At 36.6% G+C, this 15,158-nt stretch overlaps 1 protein-coding gene across 3 annotated transcripts in view; it reads left to right on the forward strand.

The window, feature by feature from the left end:
- PLEKHA5 (pleckstrin homology domain containing, family A member 5) overlaps positions 1-15,158 on the forward strand; it is a 284,442-nt gene that overhangs the window by 263,940 nt on the left and 5,344 nt on the right. For all 3 annotated transcript variants that reach the window (XM_006888444.1, XM_006888445.1, XM_006888443.1), the window contains 4 exons: positions 6,003-6,121; positions 7,249-7,458; positions 8,616-8,765; positions 9,824-9,948. In XM_006888444.1, the coding sequence (XP_006888506.1) occupies positions 6,003-6,121; positions 7,249-7,458; positions 8,616-8,765; positions 9,824-9,948 (604 nt within the window). The remainder of the gene's footprint in view (positions 1-6,002; positions 6,122-7,248; positions 7,459-8,615; positions 8,766-9,823; positions 9,949-15,158) is intronic.

A 15,158-nucleotide genomic window follows, 5' to 3' on the forward strand; every position in this document is an offset into this window, starting at 1 on the left:
AACGACCATGGCCTGTATCAGGTGCGCCTTGGTCTCCAGACTGACACCATTGCTCTTCAGTACTTTGGAGAGGTCCCAAACAGCAGACTTTCCCATCACAATATGTCTTTTAATTTCCTGGCTACTGGTGCCAAGAGTGTTGACTGTGGAGCCAAGCAGACTAAAGCTGTGAACAGTTTCAATCTCTTCACCATCCATCCTGATCCTGCCAATTGGCCTAGTGGTGAGAATTTTGTCTTCTTGATACTGAGCCTCCATCCATATTGAAGGCTGCAGTCCTTGACCTTCTGCAGCAAGTATTCCCTGCTTTCATCTAAGATTCATCTAACATTAGCTACAATATCCATAGTACCATGACCCCTTTTAAGCCCAGCCTGGACTTCAGGCAGTTCTCTGTTGATGTGTTCTTCCAGTCGTTTTTGGATAATCTTCAGCAGAATCTTGCTTGCATGTGATATCAGTGATATTGTTCTATAATTTCCACACTGTGTTGGGTCACCTTTTTTTGGAGTGGGAACAAATATGGATCTCTTCCAGTCAGTCGGCCGAGTGGTTGTCCTCCAGAGTTCTTGGCACAACTTGGTGAGCACAGCCAGTGTGGCATCTGTTAGCTGAAATATGTCAGTTGGTATGTCATCTATTCCTGGGGCCTTATTTTTTGCTAATTCCTTCAGAGAAGCTTGAACTTCTTCCTTCGTCACCATAGGCATCATCATATGTTTAATGAAATTCTTCAGTGTCTGCCAGTTCCTTTCAATACAAAGACTCTGTATACTCATTCCAATCTTCTTTTAATACTTTCCAGATCATTGTTCTTCAGTTCCTTGAGCTTAAGAAATGCTGAGCAAGTCGGCCCTTTTGATTTTCTTACTTCAGTTCCTTGCATATTTCATTGTAATATTTTACTGTCTTCCCACGCTAACTTTTGAAATTTTCTCTTCAGCTCTTTAGTATCTTGAATTCTTCCTTCTGCTTTGGCTTCTCTGCGCTCCAGTGCAATATTCAGAGTCTCTTCTGACATCCATTTTGGTCTTTTCTTCCTCCTCCCACAACTCATCTGGTCTTCGCTGATTAGTGTTCAAGGCCTCAAACCTGTTCCCCAGAAGGGTCTGAAATTCAGGTGGGATAGACTCAAGGTCATATTTTGATTCCCATGGATTCAATTTCGTTTTTCTTAGCTTCAGCTTGAACTTGCATATGAGTAGTTGGTAGTCTGTTCCACAGTCAGCACCTGACCGAATTTTCACAGCTGATACTGAGCTTCTCCAGCAGTTCTTTCCACAGATGTAATCAGTCTGATTCCCATGCATACTATCAGGTGAAATCCATGTGTATAACCTGCGTATATGTTCCTTATAAAACTTATTTGCATTAAGTGTCATTGATTGTGCAAAATTAAATTATTCTTCCTTTCTGTTACCAAGTCCCTGTTTTCCAACTACTGATTCTTCTTCTTTGTTCCCAACTTTAGCATTCCAGTCACCCATTATTAGTAATGCATTATGATTGCCTGTTGGATCAATCTCCAACTGTATACGTTGGAAGAAATCTTCTATTTCCTCTTCTTTTGGTTGTTGGTGCATATATCTGAATGATAGTGGTATTCACTGGACTTCCTTGTATGCATCTGGATATTATCCTGTCTCACAATATTGTATTTCGAGATGGACCTAGAAATGACTTCTTTAACTGTGAAAGCAACCCCATTTTTCCTCACCTTTTCATCTCTCCGGAGTAACATATCATATGATCGTCCAACTCAGAATGCCCCATGCCACTCCATCTCATCTCTCCAATGCCCTAGTATGTCAATATTTCTGTGTTCCATTTCTTTCTTAACAACTCGCATCCCATGTCCCAATCACTAGTGTCTGCTTACAACTGTTCCTCTTCCTTTTTATTTCCATACTTGAAAGCTCCACCTCAGTTGCCCTATCTTTTAGTCTGCATGTGTTCTGTTGTACATAGGCTTTTCAGAGCCCTGCTATTTTGGAAGTGAATGGCCTATCCTTCTTCCTAGTCTATCTTAATCTGAATGTTCATATTTAGAGCAGTATCTGGCAGACAAGCATTTTACAGAAAAAAGCGAAAGATATTTCCAGCAAATTGCACAGGAAGAGATTGCCCATCCTTCTAAAAAGCAGCTGGTGGGCACAAACTACAAGCCTTTGGGTTTGAAAGTAGGGGCTTTGTTTGTTTTGGGGGGATTTTTTTTTTGTTCTTAGTTTTTTTGTTTTATTTTACTATTTTTTCTGTGTGTACCATCAAATTGGATCTGACTCCTACAGGAGGAGATTGCCCCTCCTTCTCCAGCAGAGCATCTGATGGATTTGAACTGTGTGCCTATGGGATTGCAGTGCAGCTTCTTGCCACTAGGCCACCAGCGCTCCCTTGGAAAGTAGTTTCTTACCATCAGGCCACCAGAATTTCTCTTTACTAAATTACTTTTTAAATAATTATATTTTTATCTTATTAAATATAATTGCCTTACTTATAATTATTTTTCTTTTAATGGGATACTGGATTCTATTTGGTAAGATTTAGTTCACATATTTTTACATTACTTTTTATAGGTAAGATTGTTACAGTGTTGTTTTTGCTATACATATCCTCATCTTTCAGAAAAACTAGATTGATGGTCAACTTTTGAAAATTGATACTTTTTAACTGTATTTTAAAAACACTAGTCTACTGATGCTGCTTGTCCTCTTCAAACTGAATGTGAGAGACAGAGATGCAATTTTTATTTAAAACCCATTACTGCTGAATAGTCTCCTCTTTAGTGAACGTATTGGCAAGCAAATATAAACTAAAAATGGTATTTCATTCTTCAATATTGCTTAGTTTCTTAAATTCTCTTTTTTGTGTGTGGTTTCTACAGTCACCATATTTGATGGTGTATATAAAATAAATAGAACTGGTTTAAGTTGCAGAACATTGAAATTATTTAATAGGCTATTAAAAAAAAGTGCTTTCATTCAGTAATAGAACTTGAATTGACCCAGAAGAAAGAGAAGTGGATTTAGCCATCATTCTTCCAAGAATGTATATATTTATCCATCAAAAACTTTTTATCAACTGAAATATAATAACACCCTCATATGACTTTTATTCTTCCTGGAAGTTTACCTATTTCAAGGTTTTTTTATTTTTTTCTTTTTCTTAAATTCAAAGAATCTCTTCCAGAAAAATACCTGAAAAAACACTAGTCAATTATAATGTCTTATGCCATGTGATTCTAAGTAAGATTATTTTTTAAAGATTCGGTAAACCAACAGGTGTTTTTTTAATGATTCTCATTGTAAAATTACCTGGTGGTGTAATGGACTAAGCATTTGGTTGTTAGTTGAAAGGTCACTTGTTCCAAAATAGTAAGAAAAAATCATTAACAACTTTATAATCTTTTCTCCATCTATCATGATGCTGCCTATTGATCTAGTGATGAGTTTTGTTCTCTTGATGCTGAGATATAACCTATATTGAAGACTGAATTTTATCTTCTAAAAGGTCCTTGACAGCAGATTTTCATAGTACAACATACTTTATGATTTCTTGACTGCTGTTACCAACAGTGTTTTGGATCCAAGTAAGATGAAATCATTAACAGTCTCATTTTTTTTCTCCCATCTATTAGTCTGTTGGTGAAGATTTTTGTTTTCTTGATACTGAGGTGTAGTTTGTATTGAATTCTGCAGTCTTAGATCTTCTACAGCAAGCATTTTAAGTCCTCCTAACTTTCAGCAAGAAAGGTGTCATCTGCGTAACATAGGTTCTTGATGAATCCTATATCCTGACGCCACATTTCCTCTTTATAAAGTGTAGCTTCTTAATTGATTTTTTTTTCAGCATACAGATTGAATAGGTGTAGAGAAAAGAATACAGCCCCAGTGCATACTTTTATTGATATTTGTACCATGCATTGTTCCCATCTCTGTTCAGAGAACAGCCTCTGTTCTGTCATTCCTCTTCTTAAATTAAGCCATCATATGTTGTGATTCACACAGTTAGCAACCTTGTATGGTAAATAAAATATAGATGGACATCCTTCTGATATTGTCTACTTCAGCCAAAATTCATCTGACATCAGCAATGATATTACTTGTGCCATGGTCTCTTAAATCCTGCTTGACTCTCTAGCATTTCTCTATCAATATATTATTCAGCATTTTGATTAGCAGCTGAGAATTAACCACAGTGCTAGCAAGGGTCAACTTGTATAACCTACCAAACCCACCGCCAGTAAGTCTTTCCAGCTCATAGCAACCTTCCTGTAGTTTCCAAGGTTGTCAACCATTATGAGAATACAGGGCCTCATCTATGGCCATACCACCCTGAAAGCGCCTGATCTCATCTGATCTCGGAAGCTAAGCAGAGTCAGGCCTGCTTAGTACTTAGATGGAAGAATACAGGGCCTCATCTTGAACTGCTGGTGGTATCAAACCAACCTTTTCTTTAGTTGTCCAACATAAAATGCACTAGATCACTAAGTCTTTTTTTAAATAACCTAAAAGGTCCCTCTGGAAGCAGGAGCAGCATCCACTTCCGAAATGGCTTGCCTCCGGAAACTCTGTACGAACAATGCTCAGGCTGTTCGTTCATAGGGTCGCTGAGTCATCTACGACTCAATGGCATCAAACAACAACAACAAAAGGTCCCTAAATAGTTGATATATTATTTTGCATTATTTTTTCTGTTTACTTTCTTCAGAATTATTGTTCTAATATTTAAGCCTTAAGTACAACCAGAGTGAATAGATTTGGGGTTTTAGTGGGGTATATTTGTTTTTAATAAAACCATGGTGATCTTGGTGTATTTTACTAGCATCTTCAGTAAAATAAATTCACAGAAAAATAGTGTGAATTTTCTGTTTACAGAAGGTAATAAGGATTTAAAATTTCTCTAGTAAAATACTTAAAATTTAAAAATTGCTTGGTTTAAGTCTACTTTACAAGTTGACATACTACCAGTTTTAATCTTGTTTTAGTAATATTTTTGTCTATTATTACTAACTGGATTGTTTTCTAATTATAAAAGTAGTAGATAATCACTTTAGATTTTTTTTGTTAAAATACAATGTAGTGATAATGACTAGTACATTTTTTAACTGACACAGAAATTAAGATGTTGGGAAAATCACTTAACTCTGATTCCTTGATGAGCTATAACTTTCATGATTTTCAGTTTGTGAAAGAGGCTTGAACTGAGGTCCAGCTTCTCAAAATGTTGTGAACATTTGTGAATCAGAGCAGCAGTGGAAAAAACAAGAGCTTCAGCCTCCCTGACAACACACTTTGTGAGCATGAGGAAGTAAATTACCTCGTGACGTAGTGGTCAAAGCACTTAGCTACTAACCAAAATGTTGGTGGTTCGATCACAGTCCTCTCTGGGAGAAAGTTGCAGCAGTTGGTTTACATTCAGAAACTGTATGGGACAAGTTTTGCTCTGTCCGGTAGAATCACTATGAGTTGGAATCCAGTTGCCAGCAGTAGATTTGGTTTGGGTTCAGTTTTTGGTTTGGTGTGCTGTACAACAAGTACAATGTTTATTTTCCTCACAGCATTTTGTCGAGTATAAGATCCATTAAGTATTAAGTAGTTAATGGAGTGAAGGAAGCTGCTTCAAAAGTAAACTTGCTCAAGAAGCATAAACTCATTACAATGATAAGAGACGTCATATCTTTCTTTTTAGAGAGATCATTTCAACAAAGGGGAAACATTTATATTTCTCTTTCTGTGTTATTAATAGCAGCTCTTAATCTATAGAGCGTCTTTTCTGGATTAACCCCAAATATGTCTGATCATTTCATTGACTGACTTACTGAATGAATGAATGATTGACTGACTTACTAGGTAAATTTATTAATGAGTGACTTCTGCCTTTTTCCTCATTCTTTTCATGTAATTTGTCTTTTGAATTTAAAAGCCTCAGAAACAGAATATGTCACGTAAGAGCAATCTTCTGTGAAAGATGTTTTGTAGAATATCTGTTGTTTTAACTTTTAGGTCCCCACTTTCCTGTTGGAGTAGTCCCTCCCAGAACAAAATCACCAACTCCTGAATCTTCAACTATAGCCTCCTATGTAACCTTAAGGAAAACTAAGAAGCTGATGGATCCAAGAACGGTATTTAACTAGAAATTAAGTTCAGTAAAGATTCTCAAACCTACTTATACCTTTCTTACATACATTTCCATTTCTAAGGTTTTTATCAGGATTTATTGAGAAAAACTAAAAATTATTATTGTTAAGGATGCAGTCAAATAATTAAGATCTCAGAATACAAATTAGATAAAATAATTAATGTAGATTTCTTTTGACCAGCTGGATGTGTAATCTTTTTTCTTATAGCTGTATTGTATAACTTAAAATTTTTTTGGACCCCTCTAAAGATTTTCTTATTGAGAGTAGTAAACATGTCCTGAAGCTCTTCAAAAAATCTTTTATGTGTGAGAGAGATACTGTATGTACTTTATTACTTATTAAATGAAGATCAGCATCAATTCTGCATGTTACGACTTCTCCATTTAAGTTTTACTTTAGCTTTTTAATTTGTTTATTTTGTATAATATAAAATAGTCCCAAACTTGTAGCATTTATCTTCAGTAACAGTAAAAATAAGAGTTGTTTGCTAATGTAATTAATATTTTTTTTTTTATCCTTTAGTTTCTATGAACTTAACTGGAGACAGGAAAGTAATAAAAATAAATCAAACATAAGTAGTTAGGTTGATTGATAGATGTATTAGGTTTTTAAACATGACATTAGATCTACAGCATGCAAATCATTCTTAGCATTTTGTTATTGGTAACTAAAATATTTTAGGGTATTTTCTCTCTTGGGCTTTTCATAATTGATGTGTGAAAAGTCTTTAGTATTTTGATGTGCTTCTTCAAGTTTGAAATTTATAATGTAGCAGAAAACACTAAGAATTTCCCTGCTTCTAGGTAATGGGTTGAATAACATGGCATAAACTCAATAATCTCACTTTATTGACTGCCAAATCTTACTCTGTCTTGTTACTTTAGTTTTTAAAACAACAAAAAAAAAGGTGATTAATCTCTCTTTCCATTATCAGTTTCTAGTTAAGTGTAAAATAACTTTATTTGCTTTCTGAAACTTTATCTAAATGGCATTCACAATGCTCTGTTTTGATTTTTTTGAACAAAAAAGAGCCACTTAGGACATATGTTTATGCCTTAGTGCTTTTAATTCTTCACTTATGTGTCCATTTATTTGATTTTCATTTGAAGGAGCGACCAAGAAGTGCCGTAGAACAGCTCTGTTTGGCTGAAAGTACTCGGCCTAGGATGACTGTCGAAGAGCAAATGGAAAGAATCAGGAGACATCAACAAGCCTGCCTAAGAGAAAAGAAGAAAGGATTAAATGTAATTGGTGCTTCAGACCAGTCACCCGTACAAAGTCCTTCAACTGTAAGAGAAAATCTCTTCAGGATTTCCCAGGTATTGTTAATCATACCTTATAATCATTCTTGTGTGTGAATCTATCATCATTTGAATCTTGGAATCCTAAAGTTAAGATACATGATTGATGGATTTATAGAAGTCTTTAGTATGGATAGTACATTCTTTAATTGTGTTAAGAAGACTTAGTAAAATAGAGGTTATCTTAGATTCAACAGGTAAACTACTTGTTGGATATACACTTGTGCCAGTTAGGAACTAATCTTTTTTAATATATATAAGGCACCTACAGTGTGCCCTGTTTGATGCTCTCAGTAACATGTGTATTGCCCTGTCCTAATTTAACATGACCTAAATAAAAGTGTTGACAGTTTCTTCTGATTCTATGTCTGTGGAATTCTTTCCCAAGAAAGCCAAGGATGAAATCCATCACTTCTCAACTTCGTTGCCCCTCTTCATAAATACTGAAATAGCTTTTCCACCTGTTAGCAGTATCAATTGCTTATGAGCTGAAAGGTTATCTATCATGACATAAAATGGATACAGCAGCTCAAACTCCTTCTATATCCTTTTAGAAGTTCCCTTTCAATCTAAGGGATTCAGCAGAGTAGCAGCTGAATAAATGCACATTCACCAAGTTACAAAATAAATTATTTGCCAACTACCTGGTGGCAAGAAGTTGGGCTGTAATTTCGGAAGGCACACGGTTCAAGCGTGCCAGCTGCTTTGCAGGAGAAGGATGGGCAGTCACCTCCTGTGCAATTAACTGCCTCTGAAAATGCCCAGAGAGTCAGCTATGGGTCAGTTCTGACTTTGTGATACACAACAAGATTTACAAAAACTAAACTCACTGCTGTCTAGTAGCTTCCAAGTCATAGTGACTATATAGGACAGGGTAGAACTTCTCCTAGGGTTTCTGAGGCTGTAAAATGTTTACAGAAGCACCTCCACCAATTTGCTCTCACATGTCTGCTGGTAGAGTAGGACGTTAGATCTTTTAGTCAGCAGCCGAGCCCTTAACCACTGAGCCACCACACACATCTATATCACGTTCTTCTTGATTTTTACAAGTTGCCCTCAAAAGTAGCAATATCATTGTTGTGTGTCGTGTTTTTTCATTTCTTTATTACTATTTTAAATTTACTGGGTGTATAAAACATACATGATTTTTAAAATGCCTTCTATCTGTTTGGCAGAATCGAAGGAGGGAAGACTTGTTATCAAATAACCTTAAGGAGCCAGACACTCTCATTAGTGACAATGATGTAAAGCCAGACTATGAAATTCCTGCAGCAGAAGTCCAACTAAAAGACGCTGAACCTAAGAGTACAGACTTCAGCAAAGAGGTAAACATTTATTTTAGTACAAATTTCATTTCTAAAAGAATAACTTTTTAAAGATTAAGTCAAGGGTAGAGTTGAAAATATGTAATACTCAATCACAGCCTTCATAGACTAAATAAAATAATAGCTTTCATTTAATTTGACTGCTATCTGGTGGCCTAGCGGCAAGAAGGCGCACTGAGCTCCTGGAGGCACGCAGTTCAAGGCCACCAGCTGCTCCACTGGAGAAGGATGGGCAATCTCCTCCCATGCAATTAATTGCCTCTGAAAACTTGCAGAGGGTCAGCTACGGGTGGGTTCCAATTCAAAGTACACTACAATGACATATTCTACCTCATTAAAAAAAATGTATTCATTAAAAATCTAAAGCATTATCTATTGAAGCTAGAATAAATTGCTATTACCCTGATTAGGTAACATTCCAAAAGCAGCCAAGTCTTAGCATTGTGCACGTTTCCATCCTGGTAGTGCAGAATGTTAGCTATGTTTAGTGTATTTGTGTCTGAATTTATTTAACAGTAAATACTTGGGAAAGATATATTTTTAATAAAAAATAAATACATATGCCCTAGTGGTGCCGTCCTTAAACACTCAGTAGCTAACAAAAAGGTTGGCAATTTAGAACTCAGCCAGCAACTTCATGGGGGAAAGAGGTGACAATTTCCTCCCTTAAAGATTACAGAGTATATGTACCTGGCAGCAGAGATACCATGATCATGAAGGTGGTTTTCGCAGGGTGAGGCTTATCCATTGCACTCTAGATGTGCTGACTCCTGAGATTTCCCCACATGTGGGAAGTTCGACTGCATAATTTGTGGTAGTAGGGAACGGCGTTTGTGCTTTCCTCTTTAAAAATGAATAAAAGATTACAGACTAGAAGATTGTTGCAAGTGATTCTGCTGTGTCTCTTGGTATTGATGTGAGTCAAATCAAATTGACAGTATATAACAGTATTTTTTAAATGAGCTTTCTTTTTATTTGGAGCCATTTTAAATTTATTAATAAAAGTTGAGTGTGGCAACAATGTTTTAAAAAAGAAAAATGTTCTTCTTACTTTGTAGGTTAGAAAAACTGAAAGTGCTTTTTATGAAACACTCTTCACACCTGAGCCAAATGGACTAAATTCTGAGGAAGTTAGGTATAAAGAAAGTATGAAGGAAAAAATGCCTGAGGATATTTCTTACAGGTAAATATTTTAAAAAATAATTCATTCACAACATTGTATAACTCCTTAACAGTGGTAGATTTTAAGAGTCAGAAAGTCTTGAATTTCAGTCCACTATATATATATTTGTAAAAAGAGCAAAGGCCATGTGAGGACTGCCATATCTAACCTTTCCCAACTCCACAATGGGGAACTATCCCCATCAACAACAAAATTCTAGTTCCCAAGAGATTATACATGTCCTCCACATTCCTGCACCTCTTTTTACTCAATCCTAATCTTACTACTTTACTGGATCCAAAATTCATTGCAATAGCTCAAAGACCACACAGAACTATATAGTTGTTATGTGCAATCGTGTTGCCTACTACTCAGAGTGACCCTGTGTACAATAGCTCTGAAGCCTTCCCTATCCTGAACCAGTCTCAGTGCCTCTGACACACCGATCCCCATTACCCTAGTTGCTGTGTCAGTCCATCTCATCCAGGGTCTTCCTCTCTTGCACTGTCCCTCCAGCCTTCCAAGTATGAGATGAGATCCTTCCTCTCCACATGTCAAAAGTATGTGAGATGGAGCTTTAAAATCTTTGCCTCCAAGGAAAAATTTCATTTTACCCTCTCTAAGACAAACCTGTTTGTTCTCTTAGTGATCCATGGTATGTTCAGTACTCTTCTCCAACACTACATGTTGTTGCTGAGTGCCGTCGAGTCACAGGCGACTCATAGCGACCCTATGAAGGAGAGTCCTCAATGCTTGGGTGTCTTTCATCCTCTCTCCAGGTTCATAGAGTTTCCCGAGGCAAGCTATTATGGAAGTGGATGCCACTCCTCCTTCCACGCTTGTTTTAATCAGGGAGCTCCACCCCACTCTGTCTCCATTGGGCAACCAACCATTAACGCATCTAACACATCAGTGTCACAGTGTTCAGCCTCACAGCAACCACAAGTTACCGCTGTACGGCAACTTGTACACCAGGGCTATACACCTAGAGGAATGTCTGAATAAAAACAATGAAAGACAGACCCGAGGGCCGCGGATTAAAAGTCACCACCTTTGGCTTGGTAGCATCACTTTCTGTCCACTGGGCCAGCTGATCTCTCTCTATGCTGATGTTGTTGTTGTTAAGTGCTGTGGAGTCGCAGGCGACTCATAGTGACCCTATGAAGGAGAGTCCTCAACGCTTGGGTGTCTCATCCTCTCTCCAGGTTCATAAAATTTCCGGAGGCAACCTGTTAAGGAAGTGGATGCCACTCCTGCTTCCAAATATATTAGGGAAATCAAAAGACTATAATTCAGGTTAGTAGCAGAATACAGTCACTCAGGCAGGAAAGCTTCCGAAATGGGCTCACAGCTTTAGGCTCTTAGTCCTGCCGATTATGGCTCTCCCCACCTTTAGACCTCCAACAAACTTGGAGAGAAAGCTCTTAGATCCAGTTCTGTGGTATAGCAGTCCTAAAGTCAGCTCCATGTCAGGTTAGGTCTCTGGTTTTCTAATGCAGCTGCTGTGGGTGCTGCTCCCATAGGCCCTGGTCTGGCTGGCACAGGAATCTCTAACCCCAAATGACACTCTGCATTCCCTTGCTTCTTTACTGATAAATCTTCTCAATCTAGTGGCAAAACTAGCCAGTCCCCTTTTGTATTGGTAAGACTAGCCAATCCCCTTGGAGGTACACCCTATTCCTGTATTCTCACTCCTCACATGGCAAAGTCAGTCTCAGTGGCTAGGAAAGCCATTTTGAACGATAAACCCTTAGTACCACAATGATTAAAAAACAAACAACTTTGAGCAAGTTTTAGGACTTCCTACGTTGTACATGAAGTCCTTGGTTAATACAAGCATTGAAGATACTTGGCTATTTATCAAAAGATTGGTGGTTTGACTAAAAAAAAATGGTGGTTTGAATCCAACCAGAAGTACCTTGAAAGAAGAGTGTGAAAATCTGTTAGTAACAGCTCTATGGAATACAGTTCTATCCTGACACACATGGGATCACCATAAGTCGGAATTAACCTTGACATGGTTCCTAGTTTATAAAATGAGAATGTAAATAAATATTAAATTAAATAATATATGTAAAACTTAGCATAGTGCTTAGTACTCAGAAAGTATTCTTATACTTTGGGCATAGAGGAACCAGTCCTTGGAGAAGGATATCATACTGGGAACAGTGGAGGGATATAGCGCAAGAGAGGAAGACCCCAGATGTGTCGGAGTCTCTGAGACTGCTTCAGAATAGAGCAGGGTTCAGAGCCAGTGTACATAGGGTCACTATGAGTAGTGGGCAATTCGATTACACATAACAACAATAACAATATGGTTCTTTGTGGTCTTTGAGCTATTGAAGCAGATTTTGAGCCCAGTAAAGCAGTAAGATTGGTATTGGTTTGGGGAAAGTATTATTATGCCTTTGAAACAGTGGTACCTTTAATAATTTAACAGAGGGCACATTAAACTTTAGCAAAGTAACAGCATTGCTCACATTATGATAGATGTTATCAGAACTGTGTTATTTGTAGGAGTTCTAAAACTATGATGTTATTTCTTTATAGCTGCATTTCTTAATTAACCTTGTTAAATTTTGAAATCCTTTATCCTAGCCTCTTTAAACATGAAGGAAGTTTCTATTCTAGATAAAAGAATTCCTGTGATTTAATATTAAGAAGAAGGCCTTTATCTGTTCAATGAATAGTAGGATTAGATTTGAAAAATACTTTACAATGAGTTAATGATGACCCAAAAATTTATTTGAGGTCCTTTGGAGAAAGCTAGGGAGTCAGTTTATCCTGAGAACTGGTACATTAAGGAAAATAATCGTTGTTATCTTTCCTTTCTGAAAAGTTCATGAAGAAATTACTTAAGAAGCATTTATTCTCTCTTCTGTGCTAACCTTAAAAAAATAACAGATCTTAGTATTTTATCCCCAGGAACTGCTGAAGCTTTTGACTGAAATCTGATGTTGTTGTTGTTGTTGTTGCTGATTGCCTTCAAGTCAAGCACCACTCATAATGACACTATGAACAAAAGACCTGAAATCCCTCAACAACTATCAACAGTTATCAAAGTTCATAGAGTTTCTGGAGGCATGTTATTTAGGAAGAGGAGGTGGGAGGGAAATAACATGCTGTTGAGGTTGTGGAGTGATTGTAACTCTTACACGCTGCTGGTGGGTTTGTGAAATGGCACAAACACTAAGGAAGACGGCATAGCATTTCCTCACAAAGCTATGATAGGAATGCCTTATGATCCAGCAGTCACTCCCTAGGTATATATATCTAAGACCTGTAAGAGCAATGACATGACTAAACTATGTTTGTCTATTCAATGGCTGGCAAAGTTGGATTTGAAAGATTGCTAACTGTAACATTAGTCACAGTGACAAAAAGATAGAAGCAATGTAAATAAATGCTCATCAGTGGATGAATGGGTAAACAAATTGTAATATATACATATAATGGAATACTTTGCAACTATAAAAAATAGTAACAACTCCATAAAACATAACATGGATAAATATATAAGACATACTGAGTGGAAAAGTCACTATTAGAAAAAGTGAAGAACACATATATACATAAATCAGAATCTTTATTTGTTACCAAGGATGAGATAGGGAATCACTTTCTAGATAGTAGACATTTACTACAAGGGGTAAGAAAGGCATATCTAATATTAGTGAAGTTAGCACAATTTAACCAAGATAAAGAAAGACAGTAAAATGTACACAATAAAAAGGAACCTACCACCCTCCTCCCCCGAAAATAAAATTTTATGTTGACCAAGTCTCAAAATTATATAATTTAACAGAAAACAGGAACGATAATCATCAAGATCTAGAATGTGAAAAACTATGTAAGACAAATAAACCAGATCTTTGGAAAATAAATGACAAAAAAAGACATAAATGAGGCAATTGGAAAAATTTGAGAGCTGACTGATTATAATAAATTATTAGAGAAACAAATAAAATGTTTTCTAGATTAAATGATAATATGTCTGGGATTTGGTTTAAGATAATTTGGGCATCAGTAGGTTTAAAGAGTAATATTGGATTAAGTTGAAATGAAACAACATTGACAAAGTGTGTATAATTACTCGAGCTGTGTCCCAGATTGACTATTACTCACTTACTGGGTATGCACATTGTGCCTTCTTACCTTGAATTTATTTGGACCCCTTAGTATGTATGCCCTATTTTTGTTGTTCATTTTATAGTTTTGCCTCTTCCATTTAGGTTTTGATACATCATGAGTTAGGTTATTTTTTAAATACGGTGAGAAATACAAGGCCTGTTTTGTTTTGCAAATGTATATCCTGTTTTGCCAGCACCATTTTTTTAAAAAAAATCATTGCTTGTATTCACTTTGAGAACAGGACCTAGGCAAGGATGCCCACTATCACCTCTTCTATTCAATATTATATTGGAGGTCTTAATTATAGCAGTAAGAGAAGGAAATTAAGAGGCATCCAAATTGGCAAAGAGGAGGTAAAATTTTCTCTGTATGCAGATGATATGATAGTATACTTAGAAAATCCTAAAGACTTGGCAAGAAAACTACTGGACATAGTTGACCAATTCTGCAAAGTGGCAGGATGCAAGATCAACATACAAAAATCAATTGGATTTCTCTACAATGACAAAGAATACAGAACTGGAGCTAAGAAAAACAATACCCATCACAACAGCTAATCACCGATTAAATACTTGGAAGTAAATCTAACTAGAAACACAAAAGATCTATTCAAAGAAATTACAAAACATTACTGCAAGAAACAAAAAGAGACCTGGAGAAATAGAAAAATATACCTAGCTCTTGCATAGGAAGACTCAATATTGTGAAAATGACAATACTACCAAAGGCAATTTACACATTCAGTGTAATCCCAATACAAATACCAATTCCATTATTCAACAAGATAGGAATGGCATTAGGAGGCATTTCACTCCCTGATTTCAAATTCTACTACACTGCCATGGTGGTAAAGACAGCGTGGTATTGGTACAGTGACAGGCACATAGATCAATGGAATAGAATTGAGAACTCAGAAATCAGCCCATCTACTTATGGACAACTGATTTTTGACAAGAAGATTAAATGACTTATGTGGTTTCCAACAACAGCCTTTTTAACAAATGATGTTGACAAAACAGGAAAACCATCTGCAGAAAACTCAAACAAGACCCACACCTCACACCATACACAAAAACCAACTCTAAGTGGATCAGGGAGCT

Source organism: Elephantulus edwardii, unplaced genomic scaffold (genome assembly GCF_000299155.1).
Source record: "Elephantulus edwardii isolate Elephantulus edwardi_28Jun2011 unplaced genomic scaffold, EleEdw1.0 scaffold00067, whole genome shotgun sequence".
In the NCBI taxonomy this organism is placed as follows: domain Eukaryota; kingdom Metazoa; phylum Chordata; class Mammalia; order Macroscelidea; family Macroscelididae; genus Elephantulus; species Elephantulus edwardii.